The 24344-nt window shown below is 37.3% G+C and overlaps 1 protein-coding gene across 1 annotated transcript; it reads left to right on the forward strand.

The window, feature by feature from the left end:
* The first annotated feature begins 22538 nt into the window (after positions 1-22538).
* LOC124926661 (anthocyanidin 3-O-glucosyltransferase 2-like) lies at positions 22539-23936 on the forward strand. The gene has a single exon (XM_047466972.1). It carries the CDS (start codon positions 22539-22541, stop codon positions 23922-23924), a length of 1386 nt encoding a protein of 461 aa, XP_047322928.1. The 3' UTR covers positions 23925-23936.
* Positions 23937-24344: the final 408 nt, after the last annotated feature.

The raw sequence follows: 24344 nt of genomic DNA on the forward strand, positions 1-24344 counted from the left end.
CTTTCTTCGGTTACTGCATTAAAGTTCCCAAGGCATGAGTCAGCTGTTTCCACCACTGCTTGCTTGATTTGATCGATGTCCAAAGCTTTAGCCGGTTGAGGGGCTTCTGGTTCCAAGTTTTCAGAGGTGCCGGATGTTTCACCAGTTATAAAGAAAGGCTTACTCTGAAATAACTCAGGATTGTTGAATTGACGTTGGCAAGTATCCCACCATTTCTTGTCAAGACGATCGAAATTACGTACAAGCTTTTCTCGTACCCCAATAAATCTTTCGGCCATCTTCATTTCAATCGGTTCTAGATTCTTTCCTTGGATTTCTTGAAAGGCATTCTCAACGGCCTGTAACCGAACGTTTTCAAGGATTACCGGAGCTTTGGAAAACGCCGGTTGGATCAGATTGGTGTTGGCTAACTCGAGTGCCATCTCTTCTAGCTTGACAAGTGCGTCCCACTGCCTGTTTCCACTAAAACCTGGAAGCATGTCGGATAGTTTGGTCTCGCATCGGAGCTTCACCCACCGGAGATATGGAGCTAGTGCTTCACTTGCACCCTTGTTCATGTCTTGAATAAATTCATCAAACAGCTCATTTTCTTGCTCTAAGGTGTATGGATATTCATCTCCGGTTGTGGCTTCAGTCTGAGGATCGATCTGCAACGTACCCGTTCCGGTTTCAGTTGTTTCTTCAAGAAGAATCCCTTTGCCTTTGTCTGCCTGAGTGAGACCTTCTGGAGCTGTCTTGCCTCCTGCGGAACCGGAAGGTTCCCGTTCTTCAAAGTTTTCCTCCTGAGCCGGAGGTGTAGTTTCGGTTGATTTGGTCGTCTCATCGACCGATTGAATTTCTGTTGGATCAGGTATTTCATCCTGATTGCCTGGCTTCCGACGACTTGAGACATCGTCCTCTTCGGTTTCTCTTGTGATCTCCTGAACCACATTCTGAATTGCCTCTGAGGCATTCAAGCCCACATCGGCTAATACCTCTTCGGCTTGCTTGCTTGGTGACTTGGAGGTTGCAGAGTGAATATTTCCTTCTGCCTCCTCCTTTGAACTTGACTTGTTCTCCTTGCTCCCCGAAGATTCGGTTTGCTTTGGAGAATCGGATGGGATGGGAGTTGGGACAACGGTGTTGATTGGGGTGGGCTGAAAAACATCTGCGGTTCTTTCCGGTGGATTATCCGAGGAAAGCGTTTTCTCGGAGTCCGCCGGTTTCCTTGAGCTTTTCTTTGCTGATACCTTCTTCCTCCTTTTCGGTTCTGGTGGAGCTTCTGCCTCAACCGCTTTTCTTGACGGTTTCCTTTGTCTTGTTTCTTCTTCAACTGGAACCGATGAACTGACTCCTTTAGATGACTTTGTCTTTGAGGTTTTAGGTTTTATCGTCTTCTCCGGTTTTTCTGCCACCGACTCAGAATCAAGAATGTTGGAGATCGGAAGCGGTATGCCTTCACCTAGTTCCACATTAAGGAACTCAAGGATCTTAACGGTATGCCTTCACCTAGTTCCACATTAAGAATGTTGTGAAAGCGAATGAAAGAACACAAGACAAGGAAATTTGTTTATGGATGTTCGGAGCAAACCCTCCTACGTCACCCCTTCTTCTCAGGTTATGAGAAGGATCTCCACTAACTCTTTAGAGTTACAATCACACTTCCGGTCGAGCCCAACTTCGCTACTCGCCGGTTACACCAAACTCACTCTTTGATGTAATACAACAACTCAACACAATTACACACAAATGACTTCCGGTTTTAGGCAAACCGGTTTTAGAATATAACACTGTTTATCTCTCTAGAATTTAATGCTTTGATACTTTGTTTTCGTAATCCGTCACTTGCAGAACTGGCATTTAATGAAGACGATCCGTCTTCCTTTTATAGCTGAAAGTAGCTAACGGCTACTTTCTTCTCTCTCTTCTGGATTGGTTGATCGTCATCACGCCTGTTTGCAGGAAGATTGCTTGCACGCTTCAACTTCCTCAACACCTGGCATTCATGCAGGTGACTCTAAACAGATGATGACATAGCCGGTTTTTAGATTGATACACGTGTTGAACATCCGCTTCCGGTCGTCAGCATCGGATCACCAAGGCATCATTGCTTTCCTCCCATGCTTCTGATCGGATCCGATCTTCTTTTATTCTTTCGAGACACGTTTCTTCCGTCATGGTACGTCACTCTTGAGATTTGAATCTTCTGACTTTTGATCTGTACTTTCCGGTTTCTGTGTCTTGTGCATTATGATCCGGTTGGAGTGAAATCTTTTGTCCTTCGTTGACCGGTTGCTTGAGAGAGTGAAGCCGGTTCCTGTGATCATTTATCTTGATCACTTGAAGCCGGTTTCTTTGAAGTGGTAGCGACCGTTTATTGATGCAGGGTTTCTGGTTCCGGTTTGTTAAGTACCTGCACATGAAATTCAGCTTCTGTTTAGTTTGTCTGGCCGGTTCCAAAATTAGTCTACTTAATTTTTCTATCATAGAGTTTCGTCAGAATCATGTATGAATGAAATTGTATATAAACGATGTCTCAACCTATCGACAAATAGGGTTTTAACAGAATTGTGTACGAATAATGTCTTGACTTATCGATAGATAGAGTTTCAGTGGAATCGTATATAAACGATGTTGCAAGATGAGATACCTAGTTAGTTTTACTGACAACGACCTAGCCGGTGATACAAAAAATAAGAAGAAACACTAGAGGGATGGTGCTTTATCTCAACGGGAATCTGATCACTTGGCAATCTTAGAAGCAATGAACCATTGTTTTATCTTCATGTGAGGTGGAGTTTATGAAAGCTATTGTAGCATCGTGTCAAAGACTTTGGCTGAGAAACTTGTTGAGCGAGGTGCTCGGATGCAAGTCGAGGCCCATAACCCTCTATATCGACAATAAGTCCGCAATAACATTAATGAAAAACCTGATGTTTCATGGACGCATCAAACACATCGACACTCGGTTCCATTTCATCTGTGAATGCATCGAGAACCGATAAATCTTTTTAGAGTTTGTAAGCACCATAGAGTAGCGTGCAGACATTCTCACCAAGGCACTAACAAGAGTCAAATTCGCGGAGATGCATTTAACGCTTCAGATGTGCTCGCGTAGGAAACTGTAACTAAAGGGGCGTGCGCACGCGCCTCACCAGATAGGCTAACGCGCGTTAGCTAGAATGCTAACAAAGCGCCCAATCGCCAACGAAGCTTGACGGAACGCACTATGATCGCTAATGCACATGGAACAACATTGTTTTTGCCGCCATCATCTTCTTCGTCGCGATCACCGAAGAAGATAAGGATGAAGTCCCATCCTTTAATTTTCTAAAAATGGAATACAGTTTGATAGTCAACAAAATCGTCTGATTCAAAAGCTAAAATGTTCACCCGACTTCGGTGATCATTTCCACTACATCAATAGTGTTAAATCATCCATATTCCGACAAGTGGGTTGAAGAAAAAAACCGAAATTCCATGAAATGACTTTTGGTTGATTCAATCCACTTGAGTCATCCAACCGACTTTAGGAGGCTATAAATAGTCTCACTAAACAAATTTGAAGCTAAAAGATTCACTCTCATGCTTCAAATCAAAAGAAATTCGAAATCCGCTATTAAATCTTCAAGCTTTCAAATTTTTCGAAATCTTTGGATAAAACTTTAAAGCTTGGATCTAGACAACCCAGAAGCTTCCATAAGGTCTAAGGAGTGTTCTCCATTTGGTCAAGGGTTTCGCTTGGCTCACCAGAGGTACCACTTGACTCTCCGGTTTCGTGGTTTGATCGAGTCGGTATAAGGGCAGACAAATTTCTGAACTCAACGACCATATCGTTGAGTGCAGTAACTAAGTCTTCTTTAGTAAATTTTTCAGAGGAAAAGTCGAATACCTCTTCTTCATTTGCCATGAAACATGTGACTCTTTCTTCGTCATGTTCGGTGTCCGAGTAGGCTTAGTCACTTCCACCGTCAGATGCTATGAGTGCCTTCTGGATCTCTTTTCCTTCACTAGCATCGGTTCGCTGCCTATCATTTCTTTGATATTCATTTCTCTAGTTGTCGCTTCTCTAGTAGTTTCTTTCCAGTTTTCGGTCGTCTCTTCTTGGTCTTCTGCATTCCGACCTGTAATGACCAAAACCATCATAGTTATAACATATTACATTGGATTTGTCGGCGTAATTATAGTTTTAGTTGTTGTTAGATTGTTGATTCTTCTTCATGAATCTTCTGAATTTCTGTGTTAGCGTGGCCATTAGGTCTTCACTGATCTGATCAGTACTTTTGACAAGAACCAGAGCGGCTGATACAGAAACTAGTGGTTCCACCGACGTCACTAGAGCTCTAGTTACGGTTGATGTTGCTGCTTCGTCTTCGATCCTAGATTTTATCTCGAATTCATAGGATTTCAAGTCCTTAAACACGTCGTGCAACTTCATCAGCCCGAGGTTTCTTGATTCCCTCATCACCATGGTTTTTATGTCCCATGCACTTGGTAGAGATCTCAATGTTTTTACTATGATCTCCCGGTTTTCATATCTTTTTCCGAGTGTGTACATCTCGTTCACCACGCTGGTGAAACGGTCACTAAACTCCTTCATGTTCTCTCCCGGCTTCATCTTGATGTTCTCATACTTTTGAGTTGCCACAAAGATTTTATTCTTCTTAGTTCTTCCGTTTCCTTCATGGATCTGAATGAGAGTTTCCCATGCTTCCTTTGCACTTTGACAGTCTCTGATTATGTTGAACGTATTATCGTCCACAGCTTTGAAGATGTGTCTCATGCAATGATTATCCAGGTTACTTCTTCTCCTATCTTCAGCCGTCCATGCTCCTTTCTCCTTTCTCAATCTTTATCGGTCCTTCCATAGGATGGTGTTCATTTCATCATCCGACGTGATCAGATGTAAATACATCTAAACCTTCCAGCCGTTAAATGCTTCACTGTTTAGCATCGGTGGCTTATCGTTGTGGATCATGCTTCCCATCTTCTTTCGGTTGCTTGAGTGTTAAGATTCTTGCTCTGATACCACTTGTTAGGATCGGGATCGCCGATAGGGGACCGGGGTCCGGCTAAAGGTAGATCGCTTACACAACAACACACACAACACACTGGTACTAATCCGGTTAAAGACTAGAACCTCTCTGAACACTACACAGATTGTCACAGACTCTTGAACCGAGTTCAAGTGCGAAAATGTCTGTTTCAATCTGAAGCAACGTACACGATTCGGTTTGGAAGGTATTAGAAGAAGTCGGTTAAGGTGGAGAGAAAGCTTGTTCGGTTTAAGTGAATAGTGTTTCGGTTCAGTTAGAGTAAGTAAGCCGGAATATAAAATGAGAACACAAGACAAATTTTTATGGATGTTCAGAGCAAACTCTCCTACGTCACCCCTTCTTCTCAAACAGTGAGAATGATATTCACTAACTGGAATATTCCACAAATACACTCCGATCGAGTCTTATTTACTGCTCGTCGGTTACACCACTCACACAATGATGTAATACTTTTACACAAGGTAAAATACACAGATTTTCTTAATGTTTACAACTGTTTCACTTTGAATCAAGAAGGCTGTATTAACTCAAGATGTATTTCAGGCTTGATTATATGAAACTGAGTTGTTTTTAGCTCGCGCGTGTTGTCTCTTCTACTGCTCTTGGCTTCCTTTATGTAGAGAATATGAAAACGGTCATATTTCTCTCTCATCTATTGATTGGTCAGTTGAACCGGCTGGAGTAGGTAACCTTGCTTTTTGTACATGTGGAAGCCATGTACGAGGGTAGCCGCCTGTACCATGAGGGTTGCTTGTGCATTTGGTTCAGATCTGCAATGATTAGATTTCCCTCATTCTTTATATCGGATCTTTCTTCTATGCATTTCCAAGAAATGTTCTTACATCATCTTCACAGATTTCATCACTTTGAATAATTTTCTCGTTGACCTTGAGATCTTCGATATAATGAGCTAGTCGGAAGTGATGCTTCATATGGTTTATATTTCAGTCGATCTGGTGAGGGGAGACAATCCGATTTACTTGAAGTCAATTCGGTTTACTTGATAATTTCCGGATCATCTTAACAGAAAGTCTCAATCAGTCCGGTGCAGCTTGAGCTGTACCTGCATAAAGAGTTTGAAGCTGATTAAGTACTTTGGCTGGTTTAAACATAACTTATTTTAATTTTTCTAAGAATTTCTTCATTTTTGATTATTTAGAATAAATATTCAAAACTTGTAAGTGTTGGCCGGTTTGAAAATTGACTTATGTAATTTTTCTAACAAAATAGTTAGTAACCAAAAATCGGATTTTTAGTTTTTAAAATTATTTTGAAGTGTAAGGAGCTAGCCAATAGTTTCCTTACTTGATTGATACTAAAATAACAACACTAGTTGTTCGTTTGGACTAAATCAAGAACTCAAAAATTATAATTATTATGAAATTTTTACTTTTGATCAAACATGATCTAGATGTATTTAACATGATCTAAACAGTTGCCCAATATCATTAGAAACATGTTTGGATGATTTATGGGCAACTTTTTTTGAGGATTAACTCAAAAATAGCAAACTCGATTTTTGAATATTTCAAATTCAAATTTGGATTATTCTGTTTAAAGTTGATTGGTTGATTCTAACCTAAATAGAAAGCTTGGAAATAATGTTAGGATCAATTTCCAATCTTAAAATCCAACAACCAGACAATATATAAACTTCATGAAAACTGAAATTTAAAAATTTCAATTTCAAACTAGAAGGATGTTTGCAAGTATACTAAGTGGAGAAAACTCCTTAGACCTTAGAGAAGCTTTTGGGGTGCCTGAATATATAAGAAGATAAAAGGAAGAATAGAAAGAGATGTGGTGATCTAGGCTCTTTTTCTAATTAAATACTCTTTCTCTACAAATATATATTTGCCTTAGCATATCTCTGTGAGAAATTGTTTCATACCGAAAATTAGTGTATCACCTTTCCATATTGTGAGTTCTTTGTAAGTTTATAGAGTGTTTATCAACAAGTGTTGTGTGTGTTAGGAGTTCGAAAACAAGCAGTGATTAAGTCCTGGTTGTTTGACTGAGTTTGCATAAGTGTTGTAAACAAACTAAATCTTCTAGTGAATATTCTTCCCATTGTTGAGAAGAATATCCTTATCGAGGTCGAGAAGAAGGGGTGACGTAGGAGAGTTTACTTTGAACATCCATAAATCCCTTTTTTCTTGTGTTGTGCTATTTCATCTCTTTTTATCCTCTAAACCGATTATTCGTTGGTTTAAGTTGAAACAAATACTTCCGCACTTGAACTCGGTTCAAGAGTTTGTAACAACTTGTGAAGAATAGAGATCGATATTAATCTCTAACAGGGTTATTATCAACCGACGTGTGTGTAAGCGTTCACTTTTGTGAGTCCCTAGTCTTCTTCGGTGATCTCAATCCTAACATAAAGTTATAGAATACAGTTGGGTCTATTTAATTTCTATAAGATATTAACAATAATAATTGCTGAGAGATTTTCTTAATATTAAATAAAAAATTTCAAATATTAACTAATAAATTTATAAAGATTTATATATATATATATTTATATATATATATATAAATATATATATATATATATTTATATATATATATATATATATATATATATATATATATATATTTATATATATATATATATATATAAATATATATATATATATATATATATTTATATATATATATATATATAAATATATATATATATATATATATATATATATATATATATATATATATAACAAATACATTTGTCTATTTTTTAAAAATTATTTTCAACTTAAAAAATATTTCATATTTTAAAAATCTAAAAAAAGGTATTATTTCTATCATTTGAATAAACTTATAAGGATTTGGATTAAGAAATAAGTTCAAATATATTACTTATAATCCATCAAATGTTAGAAAAAGTGCTACTCTTCTTATAATTTCAACCTTGAGTTTTAGCTTTTTTAAAATAATTACAAATAATTAACATGGGGTTAATTTTAAATAATTCAGAAATTTGCCGTTATCAAATTACAATTTGATTTTTTTAGAAAATTCATTGTTTAAATTAATTAAAAATAATTAATTTAAAAGATTATTTATTTTATACAAAGTCTCCAATTAACTTTTTTTTAAAATCAATAAAAATGGCATACGTATACAAACGTATTGACCAGAGTTTCTTTTAGTTCGAAGTTTGGTGATATTCGAGAAATGACTTTTGTGTATCATCCTCCGTACCCGTTTTTAAAACGGTCTCTACTTATAAATTTGACTTTTCAAAATCGGTTGTGTAACGTTTTATTTTTACCGATTATTCTTTCAGTCCTAAGCATACAAGGTTTGTGTGTTATTTAAAGAATTGTAAAAATAATTATTTAAATGTTAATCCATGTTGTTGATGATAACTTAGGGAAGAAAGTACTTGAAGAACATTGATCAATGAAAGCGTGATCGGGATATGCGGCATGCAACGATCGGCACAAACAACAAATTAGGCACAAGCGGAACAGCCCGATCCGATTTGCACGGAAGGCACGATATTGTCTTGCGTCGTTCCGTTGTGTAGTTGAATTTGTTTGTTATTTTTGGTTTTTTTTTGTTTCTTTTTGGGGATCTGTTGGTTGCCGTCTACTGTGTAGTTTGCTCTTCAATCAGGCTGGTCTGGGTTGGATGGTTTTTGCTGACTGCTTTGTTGTTATCTACTGCTATAGATTACTGTTGTTGATTTCTGATGCAGGTCTGAATTGTTGTTGATTGCTAAGGCATTTGGCTGTCTGTTGCGCAAGATGAGCCACGATGAGCCTACGCTCGACCAACCTCCTCAACCGACCTAAAAGCATAAGGAAAAATAAAAGGAGTCAGGTCAAATTGGTTGAAAGAGCTATCACTTCTTCTAGTTGTCCGAACGGTCACAACACTGTTGATGCAGATGACGATGCCTCCAATCCTACTATTACATAGACCAGTCACATGGAAGGTCTATCAATCGGTCGCACCCGTCTCTTGACTCATCTCTCAACCGACCATGGCGTCTCTCCCCTAACTGGTCATGTAGCCTCCACCCTGTCCGACCTGGCTGCTGTCAACCAAACTAGCAACGCTACTCTTTCGATAGGCCATGTCACTACCACCCTGACCGGTCACAATGTTGTTTTTCCAACCGGGCTCAGCTTAGCCACTATGGTATGTCATGACATCCCCACCCCGACCGCTCAAATCATGGACTATGTGTCGAAATGAAATAGCAAATCTGGCGGGCATTTAGAACCAAATTCTCAAGTCCCTCACCCAGTTCCAAAGGCATGAACTTGTCATGACCAATGAAAGGAGCAATTAAATCATTTACCAATTCAAAATCTGATTCGAGCAAGATTGGAACTCATTCGACATAGCCGAATACGAGGAAATCGCTATGTGGTCGCTTAGTGTCATGTGGGAGTTCTACAAATGCCCCAAAACCTATGCCTACACTACACAAACAAACGCAAACCGAACATGATAAATTAATAAGGTTTGGGGCAAAAACGGGACAACTAATGGAGGTAAGCTCAATGTGGATCCTAGTCTAAAAATTAAAACACTCGAACACACGCTCCAAATCGAACTCCCCCTAGAAATTGAAGAGGAATGCGTCAACGATTGGAAGCGAGTTGTCGTCGGTCACTTCATGGGCAACCCACAATGCCCCTATCGTCTTGTTTTAGTTAATTGATTACTAGTTTCATTCTTCACTTTTGTACTTTGATTTCATGTCCGTGTGTGTTTCATGGGCCACCTATGGATTCATCATGGCCATCGTGTGTTGACTTTGAGCAAATTGTTTTATGCTCAATTTCATCTCTTGTACTTTTTTTACCCTTTTCGAGTCTTTTTAATTAATGGCAAAATCATTTCTCAAAAAAAAATAAAACTCAAATATTACAATTATTTTGAAAATTTTAATTTTGATCAAACATGACCGAGATGTATCAAATATGATCCAAACAGTTTCTCAATATCATTATGTCATGTTTGGTTGGTGGTACAAATGGGTACTATACTATTGGTATAGTATAAACTATATAATATGGTATTTTTTATATTTTTACTATTGGAATAAATTTATAACCCTATATAATTTATACCTCATATTTGGTATAAAATAATAACTAATCCCTCGAGGTACAACATTATTCTTATATCATTTAATTTTTAATTTCTTATTATACTCTTTATAATACTATATATAATTTATTATTATATAATATATTAAATATATTTTATTTAGTTTTAATATTATTATTATATATAATCATTTTTAATATAGATATTTTTAAAATAGTTCAATATTTTAATTAAAAAATATTTATTTATTTTTATAACGATAATTTTATTAATTATTATTTTCTATATTTACTTATATTATAAATAATATTTATATTTTAGTTTATTTTATTACAATTATTAATAATATTTAAATTAAATAAACATAATTTATCGTTTATATTATAATTAATTTTTTAAATTATAATTAAAATTACATTATTTATTAAATAATAGCAATATAATAATTTATAATAATAATAATAAATAATATTATTTATAATATAAATAAATATAAATAATAATAATAATTTTGAATTAATAATTATACAAGTTATACTACATTCTTATACTATATACCAAACACAAAATTATAAATCATATACAACTTATATACTTTTTTATAAATAATATTAAACATCAATAACCTATACAACTTATACTACCATATATTATTTGTACCTCGTTACAATTTATATCCATATATAATTTGTACCACATAACAAACGCTATTTTAAGGATGATTACTCTAGATTCACTTGGATAACATTTTTAGCTTCTAAAAATCAATCTACACCAAACTTGATCAAATTACTTTTAAGGATACAAAATGAGAAATCTATCTGAATTAACAGAATTAGAAATGATAGAGGAACCGAATTCACAAACAGTACTTTAACTACTTTTCTTAATGATTCCGGTATTAGGCACGAGTTGTCTAGTGCCAGAATACCCCAACAAAATGGCCTGGATGAGAGAAGAAACCGAACTCTCAAGGAAGCCGGAAGGTCCATGATATCTGATTCGGGTATTGCTCAAAAATTTTGGGCTGAAGCTATCAACACTGCGTGTTACACTCAAAATCGGTATTTAATTACTAAACGGCTTACTAAAACGCCATTTAAAATATACCATGAAAAAGTTCATAACCTCCGGTATCTTTGGATCTTTGGTTGTAAGTGTTATGTTTACATCAACGACAAAAGTTATTTGACCGCGTTTAATGCTAAATCCGATGAATGAATAATGTTATAGGAACAAGATGAATGTTAAACCAGTTTGATAGAAATAAAGTTTGCCACCTAGTTCCAAGACCGAAACAACACTCGGTCATAGGAACAAGATGGATGTTCAAAAATAAACTCAATGAAAACAATTTGGTTACGAGGAACAAATCCAGGCTAGTGGCTCAAGGATACAAGCAGGAAGAAGGCATTGATTTTGAAGAATCATTTGCTCCTGTGGCTAGACTTGAAGTCAATAGAATATTTTTAGCATTTGCGGCTTTCAAAAACATTAAAATTTTCAAATGGATGTCAAAAGTGTTTTTCTAAACAGTAAACTAAGTGAAGAAGTGTATGTCGAACAACCTCCCAGCTTTAAAAATCCAGAACTAATAAGTCATGTATACTGACTAGACAAAGCCTTTTATGGTTTAAAACAGGCTCCAAGAGCCTGGTATGACACTTTAACAAAATTCTTATTTGATCACAACTTCACAATAGGTTCAGTTGACAAAACACTTTTTAAATTTGAGAAAAAAGAACACATTTTACTTGTTCAAATATATGTGGATGATATTATTTTCAGTTCAACCGATCCAGAATTAGATAACAAATTCTCAAAGTTAATGACTGACAGATTTGAGATGAGTATGATGGGGGAATTAAGTTTCTTTTTAGGTCACCAGGTTCGGCAAATCGACACCGGAACATTCATAAGCCAGCCTAAATACACAACCGAATTACTTAAGAAACTCGGAATGGATACTTGTGTCGAAGCGGCTACCCCAATGAGCTCATCAGTAAAACTGGACAAAGACGAGGATGGTCAAGTTGTAGACATAACAGCCTACCGAGGAATCATCGGTTCACTCCTATATCTAACAGTCAGCCGACCGGACATCCAGTTCGCGATCAGAGTATGCGGAAGATTTCAAGCCAATCCAAAACAATCACACTATACCGCAACAAAAAGGATTTTAAAATATCTGAAAGGAACTCAAGATGTGGGACTATCGTACCCAAAAGACTCAAGTTTTAATTTAATAAGCTACTATGATGCAGACTATGCAGGCTGTAAAATCGACCGAAATGCACAAGCGGGACATGTCAGTTTCTGGGAGACCGGCTCGTCTCTTGGTATATAAAAAAGCAAACCTCAGTTGCCACTTCAACCGCAGAGACAAAGTATCTAGCAACCGAAAGCTGCTGTGCTCAACTCTTCTGGATTCAACAGCAACTAAAGGATTTGTGTAATTGCTGAAGAGTCTCCAATCTTTTGTGACAACACCAGTGCAATAGCAATTACATATAATTCGGTGTTGCACTCGAGAACGAAGCATATTGATATTAGACACCACTTCATCCAGGAACACGTTTAGCAGAAACACATCCGGCTGGAGTATGTCTCAACCGAACAACAAGTGGCTAACATCTTCACCAAGTCGCTATAGGAAGCTAAGTTCTCTTATTTCAGAAACATTTTGGGAATTACTGATAGTAAACAACTGATACCTTAAACATTATTGCATGTTTTCAAAAATCTAAACCTTTATGAAAAACCGGGGCATGAGCTCATGGAGAAGTTCACGCTTCTACTCAGGGATGCTAACCAGAAAGATGTCTCCGGTTAAGCTTGGCAAATTCACATTACCAAATTACATGTAAATAAGTCGGACGGTTCAAATGACTCGGGTAAAACAGACGGTTTGTTCCCTAAACTGAACAAATGTCGGCTTAGTTCGACATTTATTCACATTTGAATAAGCTATCTCGATAAAACTAGTCATGGAAAACTAACTAATAAGATGCATCATAATTTCGGTAAGTGAATTTTTCCGGCTAACTTGGGACAGTTGACCGTTGTTTTCATGCATTCCTTGATGATTAAACCTATGAAACATAAAATAGTCTATATCTCAATCAAAGTGAAGACACGTGTCTATCACTGAAAGAGGAAGACTAACATATCTTCCATATTTTTAAGTCATAATGAAAATCTTTTGCCATCATTACTTTATCATTGGAAATAACCATTATACACTTACACAAGTTAACTCTATCATAATTACAAGATGACATCTCCAAGCATGCTAACCATCGAATGGCTATTTAAGCAGCTAATCTAATCCAATCTCAAAAACACTATTCATCACAAGAAATCTCTCTAAGCAAAATTATCAAGAAAAATGTCTTTCTCCCTTTCTAAGAAAGTTCTTCTAGCCTATTTGGATTGGTTGCCCATTCTGAGGACAATAAAGTCCAATGCATCTTCCGAGCCCTTGAGAGCATCTGTCTCAAGAAATTCTTGGAAAACCGTTACGCCATTAACTACACCTTAGTTAATGAGTTCTTTGAAACTGCAAGGGTGATACACCAATATATCATCTTTGCCCAAGTTCATGGACAATCTTTCCAATTAAGTATAACAGACTTCACAACCTTTTGCGAGCTGCCAATTGAAGGATTTATTGATCTCACCTACTCTCCAATGTTCATCGATGAGATGAGACACCACTTCTCCAGCTCTATGACCCTAGTTAACACCTAGGGACCCAAGAGTCTTCTCGCCAATGAATACCAAGTTTTAAGAGAAATTCTGAGTAAGTCCATCCTGGCCAGGGAAAAGTTCCAATGCTACACCCAAGACATGCCTAGTCTGGATAGGTTGGTCAGTCTACATCGTACACTCCCAAAAATTATTCCCTTGAAAAGACACCAAACATTTAATGAAAATATTGACAATACATAAACAGTCAGATTTTTGAAATATCCTCATTAAATGCTTCGTACCCGTCCCCACTATATAAGGAAGTCACCCTCCCTTAAAGCAAATCACAACTTGATCAACTCTCTCTCTCTCTAAATATCGTGAATTTCGTCTACTCTCAAATCTCTCAAGATGAATGCCCAACTCAGAAACTCAATCATCATTGATTTTGAATCTACTCTCAACTCTAGATTCAAAGATGTTCTTATCAAACCATTGGTCGAATCTAGCTTACAAACCTTCCTTGAAGGCTCAGACTCCATCCTCGAGGCGGAGGTAACCGAGTTCTTCAACAATGTCGAAGTGAAAAGTGATGGTAGAATTGATACCTACATCGACTACGACTTCTACCGGCTCACTAAAGAGTCATTTGCGAATTTTTTCGATCTGCTATCCGAAGGATTTTCGGACTTTCCTACTCCCATCATTTAAGCGAATGAGCGTTACTCATTCATTTTCTCTGGTACCACCCAACCAGTTGAATGCCACGATCTGAAATATGATCTGGCTCCCCACATTCAAATCTTCCAGGACCTCATCCAGCGGTCAATCCTGGGACACATGCTGAATCAACGCTACACTCGGCAAGTGTACGACCTTATGATGGCAATCATAAAATACTCGCCCATAAATTGGGCAACCTTTCTCTTCAACAACTTGAAGAATAACATCACGGCCCCCAGAAGAAGAATCGGCTTTGCTCCTCAAATCAGCCGATATATCCACTCCATCATCCCCAATCTCAGACCAGGAGTTCCGGTAGGGCCGGCTAACACCATGACCGAAGACATGTTGGAAAGCTCGATTGAACGAGTCGAACACCGGACCGGCTACACCGTGGAGGAATGGATCTTGAGAATGGAAGAAGGGAACTTCTTCTAGAAATTCATGTTTTAATTGTATCTTTCAACTTCTGGTCATCTTGGTCATTTTGTTGTGCGACCGGTTGACCATTCTATGAAAATGCATGTTTGAAATTCCATATCTCAAAATTCGGCTAAGACTCTTGAAAGTTATCTTCAAACTTCGGTTAACTTCAAATCCGGCTAACATTTAATCTCAGTTAGGATAAAAAATCAAATTCAAACTAACCGAAATAAACTCCCGCTTCTAGTTTACCGCCTCTAGTTTACCGCTCTAATTTACCACCCAACATTACCGCCAACAGTTACCGTAGTAACTTTTGGAGGGAAAACTTGGTGCCAAAATCTAGAACGACATGACGGTTCAGTTTCTTAACCGCTAAGAAACCGCCTTTTATATAAATAGGGAAGTTGGATCATTCATCCTTTTACGCTCTCTCTCTCTAAAAATCTCAAAGCATCTTTGCTCATATCTCTCAAGTTATCTTCATCTCTCTTTCAATCCACCATGGGACGTGATAACATACTATTTACCCACATTTTGCAGATCGACTTCAAGGATATTGAGCAGAACGAAACCAGCGACTACAAGACCTTGATCGGATCCATCAAAGACTCTAGCTTAGAGTAATTTCTGAATGGTCCGTTTGTTCTTCATTAGGATGAAGTTGTGGAGTTCTTCAGCCAAGCAAGTGTGAAGAAGAGAGTCATAACTACCACTGTATGCGACATAACTTTCGACATCAATGAAGAGCTATTTGCTGAGGCTCTTAGACTACCTAGTGATGGACGGGATTTCCAGACCGGTTTATCGAAGTTGACACTTCTACGGCTCGGCAGGCTATATCAAATGATCCGGCTGACCTGGTGGACCACACCAGCAAGAAGAGCAAATTGAAGCTGGAGTTTCGGTGGCTGCTGGATATAATCTCCAAATCTCTACAGGGAAAAGGAGGTAACTTTGACAACCTGACTCGGTTGACGTTTGAAATGATGATTGGAATAGTTCGAGGCGACAAAATCGACTGGGCCGGTGTGCTCTTCGCGCAACTATGTGAAGTAGTTGCAGGAACAAAAGATCGGGTTCAAGCCTACGCCATACCGATCGGGAAAATTCTTCGACATTTACAAATCTCCATCGGTGAAGGTACACCCCTATCAAACTCTAAAATTATGAACGCTGAGAATATCAAGTCCAGGACCGAAAAACCGCCTAAGGAGAGAGATCCAAAGGCTAAGGTTACTAAAGAAACCGAACCGAAAGACAAAGGCTCCAAAGAGGTTGAGTCTAAAGACAAGGAAACTGCAGTCAAAGGCCACCCGAAAATCAAGAAAGCGGCTAAGAAGAGAAAGCCAGTTGAGAAGAAAACGACAAGCGGGTCTCATGACTTCGAAAAGACATCCTCTCCCCAATCATCCGGATCGGTCATTAAAGCAACTCCACTTAAAGTGGTAGTTCCAATTCCGGTTCCATCCTCCTCACCAGTAAAAGAGAAGGACGTAGCCGAAACAATCCCTTCTTCAAGGCAGGCCGAATCATTTGGGAGCCGAGCCGCCAAATCTACTGAAAAGGTTAGTACACATACCCATAATCCTGAGATTAGGAGATCCCCTCCTAGAAAAATTGCAGATATGATTGAGACAGTCCGGTTAAGAACTTCAGATGTAGTACTAAACGTGGCGAAAGATGTCACTTGGGAAAATGATAACGAGGTGACAAGTAAAATCGTCGAAGATGGTCAGGCTGTTGAAACTAACATGATAGATGATCCGACCAACGAGACGGTCAATAATGAAGAAATACTGGTTGACTTTCTTCCGGTTCAATGGGGCAATGATGCAGAAAGAAGTGCGATAGGTCCGGGTGCTGAAAACCCTCTTCCAACCGAACATATATCACAATCGGCTCTTAAGGGGCCAGTCATTTCTAATCCTACACCGGAATCTCCAAAACCGGTTAATGAAGAAGAAAAAGCAGATGAAAATCCTAAGGTTTAGGAAGGAAATACCACTGAAAAGAGTTCAACAGGTCCAGTTGGGAACGATGTTCTCCAAACCGAAAAAGATCAAAATCCGGATCATGGGAAGTCGACTACTTTCAACACTCCACTCGAATCTCCAAAGCAAACCCATCACTCCACACTAGATCTAGTCGAATATCACATACGAAAAATTCTCAACATGGTTGGAGATCGGGCGCTCGAAATCTCTTATGCTTTCTCTAATTGGTGGAAAATCCGAAGTGAAGTCCCATTCGATAAATTTCCTCCCAAAAACGAATAGTGGATGAGACTGGTAGACCTGGAACAAACGGTGTTTCGGCTGACCAAATCAGACTTTATTCCTCTCGTTATGTCCAGATGCGAACTAGCTGAAAAGAACGCCAAAGTATGGGCAATGACCGAAATGTTGGAGACCTCCAAAGACACGGTCTTAACCGTTGAGGAAACTAAGGCAAGAGATTCTTTGCATGGGATCATTGCCAAAATTGAAGCCGAAATATCAGAAATGGAGAAGAAAACGGAAGAAGAGACCAAGGAACGTTATACGTTCCTGGGACCTGACAACTAACAATTGCCGACTACCTCGCTCTCCATCGAAGTCGGTCAGTCATCCACAACCTGTGCTTCAACAGGAAGATGGCCGTACGACTTCCCCCTCATCAAGTAAGTCTCTCTTGCACCCTACTCATGAAAATGTTGAACCGATTAATTAGGAACAACCGGAAAGATCAATGTCGGTTCACACCCCTCACACGGTTGCTCCGGTTTCGGACGAAATACAAGCTCTCATTGATGCTGCGGTCGAAAAATCAATGGCAAAATGACAAGAAACCCTCGAGGCGAGAGACTCCGCATCAGACGGCAAGATCCTAAAGTTGAGAATAAGATCGAGAAAGTCGACAATACAACCTCCCAGATGTTGCACATGATGCAACTATTAACTACTCAAATTGGGGAGATATCAGAAGTAAAGGCTATGGAAACTGAGGCCCAGATCCGATCCGATGCCGAAACGATTAAAAAGTTCCAAGCTGATGAGATCGAAAGAGAAAACTGATTGAATGAGTTGGAAACAAATGACTTCCGGCTAGCCTCAGAAATCGCAGAAAAAGATGCGGCCAAGGAAAGCGAAGCCGAGAGATCTAACACCGCCGCGGCTAAACGTTCTCTCTCGGGAGTAACAACAAGGGGCCAAGCTAATAAGCAGAAGAAGAAAGCTCAAGTAACCAAGCTTTTGACCCAACTCACCGATGCGAATATTCAAACGGCAGCGAACCAGGTCAATAGTCAAATCCAACCAACATCCGAGATGGAAGAAGAGGATGAAATTCCTCTCAATCCCAGAAAACGCAAAGCCAGACCGGAACTATCCTCATATACTCAACAAGGCAAGAGGCCGGCTCAGGAGTCCCATGAGGACTATATACAAAATTTCATCAACAATTCCCCATCCAGCAATCTTGCACCTAGACTGCCCAGATCGGAAGACAGTTTCTTTAACTTCAACCTGAATCCATCAAAACCAAGTGTCATAACTGGTTGGTGTATAGACGCTGATAGAAGAGAAAGAGAATGGAACGAGAAGGAGGCGGCAAAGGCAAAAGAACAGGGGGGAAAACCGAATCCTTGAACTTACAACTTATTTTCTTTTAAGCTTTCTCATTACTACATATATATATAATACTTTTTAATTTTCGGTCTTTAAATACTACATTACAAATTTTGTTTCCCATGGTTTGGCCGATTTGCTGGGTTTGATACTTTTTGGATTAAAGTATCAAAAAGAGAGAAATTGATGAAAAATCTTCTTAAAAACAAAACTCCCTAAACACCGGCCAAACACCTTTTAATTACATAAGTGAACTTTCAAACCGGCCAACACTTACAAGTTTTGAATATTTATTCTAAATAATCAAAAAAGGATAGATTGTTAGAAAAAATAAAATAAGTTAAGTTTAAACCGGTCAAAATACTTAATCAGCTTCAAACTCTTTATGCAGGTACAGCTCAAGCCGCACTAGACCGGTTGAGACTTTCTGTTAAGATGATCCGGACATTATCAAGTGAACCGGATTGACTTCAAGTAAACTGGCTTGTCTCCTCACCGGATCGACTGAAATATAAACCATATGAAGCATCACTTCCGACTGGCTCATTATATGGAAGATCTCAAGGTCAATGGGAAAATTATTCAAAGTGATGAAATCTGTGAAGATGACGTAACGAAGATTTCTTGGAAATTCACAGAAGAAAGATCCAATATAAAGCATGAGGGAAATCTAATAATTGCATATCTTAACCAAATGCACAAGCAACCCTCATGGTACAGGAGGCTACCCTCGTGCATGGCTGCCACATGTACAAAAAGCAAGGCTACCTACTCCAGCCGGTTCGGCTGACCAATCAATAGATGAGAGAGAAATATGATCGTTTTCATATTCTTTACATAAAGGAAGCGAAGAGGAGTAGAAGAGACAACGCGCACCAGCTAAAAACAACTCAGTTTCATATAATCAAGCCTGAAATACATCATGAGTTAACACAGCCTTCTTGATTCAAAGTGAAACAGTTGTAAACATTAAGAAATCTGTGTATTTTACCTTGTGTAAAAGTTGTGTGTGTGGTGTACCCGACGAGCAATAAATAAGACTCGATCGGAGTGTATTTGTGGAATATTCTAGTTAGTGAATATCCTTCTCACTGTTTGAAAAGAAGGGGTGACGTATGAGAGTTTGCTCCGAACATCCATAAAAATCTGTCTTGTGTTCTTCATTTTACATTCCGGTTTACTTACTCTAACCGAACCGAAACACTATTCACTTAAACCGAACCAACTTTCTCTCAACCTTAACCGACTTCTTCTAATACCTTCCAAACCGAATCGTGTACGATGCTTCAAATTGAAACAGACATTTTCGCACTTGAACTCAGTTCAAGAGTCTGTGACAATCTGTGTAGTGTTAAGAGTGGTTCTAGTCTTTAACCGGATTAGTACCAGTGTGTTGTGTGTGTTGTTGTGTAAGCGATCTACCTTTAGCCGGACCCCGGTCCCCTATCGGCGATCCCGATCCTAACATGTTTTGAACAAATTGATTATCACTCAGGTCGATTGGTACATTGAGGGTGATGTTTTAAATATTCCTTAGAGCTTTGAAAATACCCAGACCCTTGAAACGAAGGATCCAAGCCTACATCAAAATTGCAAAACCTACAATTTTGATGTTCTTGAGGACTGGTAGGTCCGACCGAGGACAAAGAGGTATGATCGATTTTCTTCATCGAGGACCGAGATGTTCGACCGATGTTCTGCAGCTAGGACCGAGTGGTTCGACTAATGATTTTTACATCCGACCGAGAGGTCAGACTTAGGACTGAGAACTCCTGATCCTAGGATCGATGGCCTCCACCTAGGACCGAGAGATTTGATCGAGAGGTCAAACCTAGGACCGAGGAATCTTGACCTCGGTCGAGAATTCCCAAACCCATGACCGATAAAGTTAGCTCAAGGCTAACCTAGGACCGATGGTTTTTATACCCCGACCGATGATCCCAGCCAAGGATCGAGAGTTCTTGGCACCTCGACCGAGGCTTCTTAGCCCAGACCGATAGGTCCGACCAAGGGTCTTGGACCCCGACCGATGAAAACGAAGCTAAAGCCTAGGACACCAGTCTTAAGGCTTGTTTGGTTCCATTTTTTAAATCTAAAATTAGTTTTATAATTTTGGAAACTCAAACTATTTTCTAAAAAACTCGAAAAATTAGAAAATGATTTCAAAATATTTATGGGATATTTCTAAAAAAAAATATTTTAATAAAGGCTTGTTTGAGATTTATGTTTAAACCATAATTTCTTTAAATGAATGATGTTCTTCAAATATTTTTCTCCCTAATTTATCATCAGCAACATGTATCAGCATTTAAATAATTGTTCTTATAATTATTTAAATAATTCACAAACCTTGCATGTTTCCAACCATAAGAATAATTGGTAAAAATAAAACGTTATATAACTGATTTTAATAATCCAAATTTATAAGTAGAGGCATTTTTTAAACGGGTACAAAAGATGAAGCACAAAGATCATTTTCTCGAGTATTACCAAATTTCGAACTAAAATAAACTCTGGTCAATACGTTTGTATACATATGCTATTTTTATTGATTTTCAAAAAATTAATTAGCGAAAATGTTTCAAATAAATAATATTTTAAATTAATTATTTATAATTAATAATTAATTTAAATAATGGATTTTCGAAAAAAAATTAGTTTGTAATTTTATTCCTGCAAATTCACGAATTATTTAAAATTGAACCCTAAATAAAATATTTTTTTATTTTAAAAGTTGTCAAAGATTATTTATAAATAAGATTTCTAATACGTAAATCAAGACTGAAATTCTAAAATCTCAAATTTTTCACGAATACCGAAATAAAGAATTTTTCCGGGGTTACAAATTAATATATATATATATATATATATATATAATTGAATTTCAAAAATTGCACAAAATTTAACTCAATTCACTTCCAAAATAATAACACAACTAAATATCCATAAATTCTTATCATTATTTTCAAATGTTACCCTCTCTACTTCCAAAGAAAAAACATCAATAAAAAAAAATACAAGAGTAGTCACTTTTTCTAACATTTGATGGATTATAGGAATTATATTTGATAACTTATTTCTTAATCCAAATCTTTATAACTTTATTCAAATATAGAAATAGTACTTTTTCATATTTTTTTAAAATATGAAATATTTTTTAAGTTAAAAATAATAATATAAAATAGACAATTGTATTTGATAACTCTATATATTTGAATATATAATTTTTTATAACTTTATTAGTTAAAATTTGAACAATTTTATTTATTATTAAGAAAATCTCTTATCAATTATTATTGTTAAAATCTTCTAGCAATTAAATAGACCCAACTTTATTTGCTTTTATATAATTTTTGTATCATTTTATAATTTTCAAAATCTCCTTTATTATTGTCAAAATTTCCTTAATAATTTTCAAAATCTCCTTTTAGGAATATTTTTATCATTTTATATATTATTTTATTAATAAAATATTATTTATTTTATATAATATATATTTTATCATTATATATTAATATTTTTTAAAAAAATTAATTAAAAAGAAAATAACTTTCTCAAAATAAAAAATTGTAAATTTTTTTTTTTTAAAGAAATGAATGGAGAGAGAATTTACAAAATAAAATAGGTGAGAGATAACATGCACAATCTAATTGCCTGATTTCCCTATTCTCTCCTAATAAATGCACTAGTATGGATAGCATCTAATTAATTGTCTTTTACTTTTTACTTTTTATTTTTTCTTTTATCCCATCAACTTTGATGTGGTGTTTAATATGGAAAAAAATCTCTCAAATAATGTTTATATATACATCCAAAGTCACTAAGGGTTTATAATCATCAAAGGTTTTTGTTTTGTTAAGCAAGAAAACTAAGTTTATAAATAATATTCGTTTGTTTCAATTGTATAACTTCAAAGAAGGAGGATCGAAGAAGAATGGAGTTAGTACTAATTCCATTTCCAGGCATAGGCCATTTGGTATCATTACTGGAGATGGCAAAGCTATTAGTCGACAGAGATACTCGACTTACTGCAAATGTCATCGTCTTCAACTTGCCCGGTGTCCCTCCCATCGACATCACTTCCATCAAACAATCCATCTCCACCAATCGAATACACCTCATCGAAATCCCCAAGGACGAAGGCGATTCAAACCCCCCCGCCACATCCTTAACCAATTTAATCCTATCCCAGATACCCTTCGTCAAAGATGCCATCGCAACGCACATTACAGGACGCTCTGGATCAGGCCGAATAATCGCCTTTCTTTTTGACATGTTCTGTGCTAGCATGATAGATGTCGCCGAACAGGATTACGGCGTTCCTGGCTATATGTTCTTTCCATCTAATGCATCTCTACTTGGACTCTTTAACCATCTACTCACATTAAGCGATAATGGACAGGACATCACCGATTTCGATGGGTCCGACGCCGAATTAGCTGTGCCGGCCTACTCGATTCCATTTCCGGCTAAGGTACTTCCATGGATGGCGATGGATAAGAATGGTGGGTCAGTTGCGTGGTTAGATGTCGGTAGGAATTTGAGAAAGGCAAAGGGGATTGTAGTGAACACGTTCTACGATGTGGAGCCGGAAGCAATTGAAGCTATATTGAATGATGAAGGATCCCCACCAATTTACCCAGTTGGTCCGATTCTCAATCTAAGCAAGAGTGTTGGAGATAAACGCGATGATATTGTGCAGTGGTTAGACCAGCAGCCTCCGTTGTCTGTAATATTCCTCTGTTTCGGGAGCATGGGCAGCTTCGAAGATGCCCAGGTGAAACAGATGGCCATAGCCATAGAACGCAGCGGCCATCGATTCCTTTGGTCAGTGAGGCGTCCGCCAACGTCGAACGGAGGAAGGTTAACCAGTGAATACGATGACTTGGAGTTGGAAGAGGTTATGCCGGAAGGATTCTTTCGCCGGACGGCGGAGATTGGGAAGGTGATCGGTTGGGCTCCTCAGGTGGACGTGCTAGGTCATAAGGCGGTGGGGGGTTTTGTGACGCATTGTGGGTGGAATTCAACAATGGAGAGTTTGTGGTTTGGAGTGCCGACGGCGTCTTGGCCATTGTATGCGGAACAGCAAGCGAATGCGTTTAGGATGATTAAAGTGTTGGACTTGGCGGTGGAGATTAAGATGGATTATAGGAATAATTTTAGTAGGAGTGGAGAGGAGATTGTGGTGGAGGCTGGGATTATTGAAAACGCGTTAAGGCGGTTGATGGATGAAAATAGCGGGGAGAATCAAGATAGGCGGAAGAGGGTTCAGGAGATGAGTGAGAAGAGCAGGAAGGCGGTCCAGGAGGGCGGTTCATCCTATTTGTATTTGGGACGGTTTATTGATGATATTACCAACATTCCCAATCTACTTTAATTCCTTATTATAGAGTCCGATCTTGGTTTTATTGTGGTTATTATTTTTAATTTAAAAAAATACCATCACATCTAAACTTAATGCATATGAATTGAAAATTTATGTGTTATTTTGTCTCTTTTTTAATTAAGTCATTCTAATAAATTTTATTATGATTTTCTTTTAAAATTAATCAATTATTTTATAATAATCTTTGTCTATTATATATATATATATATATATATATATATATATATATATATATATATATATATAATTAATTAATTATTAAGTGTTAATATTTTTTTATTTTAAAATGCTTTATCTATATTAAAAATAATAAGAATGGTCTAAGCAAACAATATCAAAACATGAAAAGAAAAAAAACACATATTTAACAAGTTATCGAGCTCATAGGTTCTCGAGACGAACACTTAACTT

The sequence above is a fragment of the Impatiens glandulifera genome, chromosome 1 (assembly GCF_907164915.1).
Source record: "Impatiens glandulifera chromosome 1, dImpGla2.1, whole genome shotgun sequence".
NCBI lineage: Eukaryota > Viridiplantae > Streptophyta > Magnoliopsida > Ericales > Balsaminaceae > Impatiens > Impatiens glandulifera.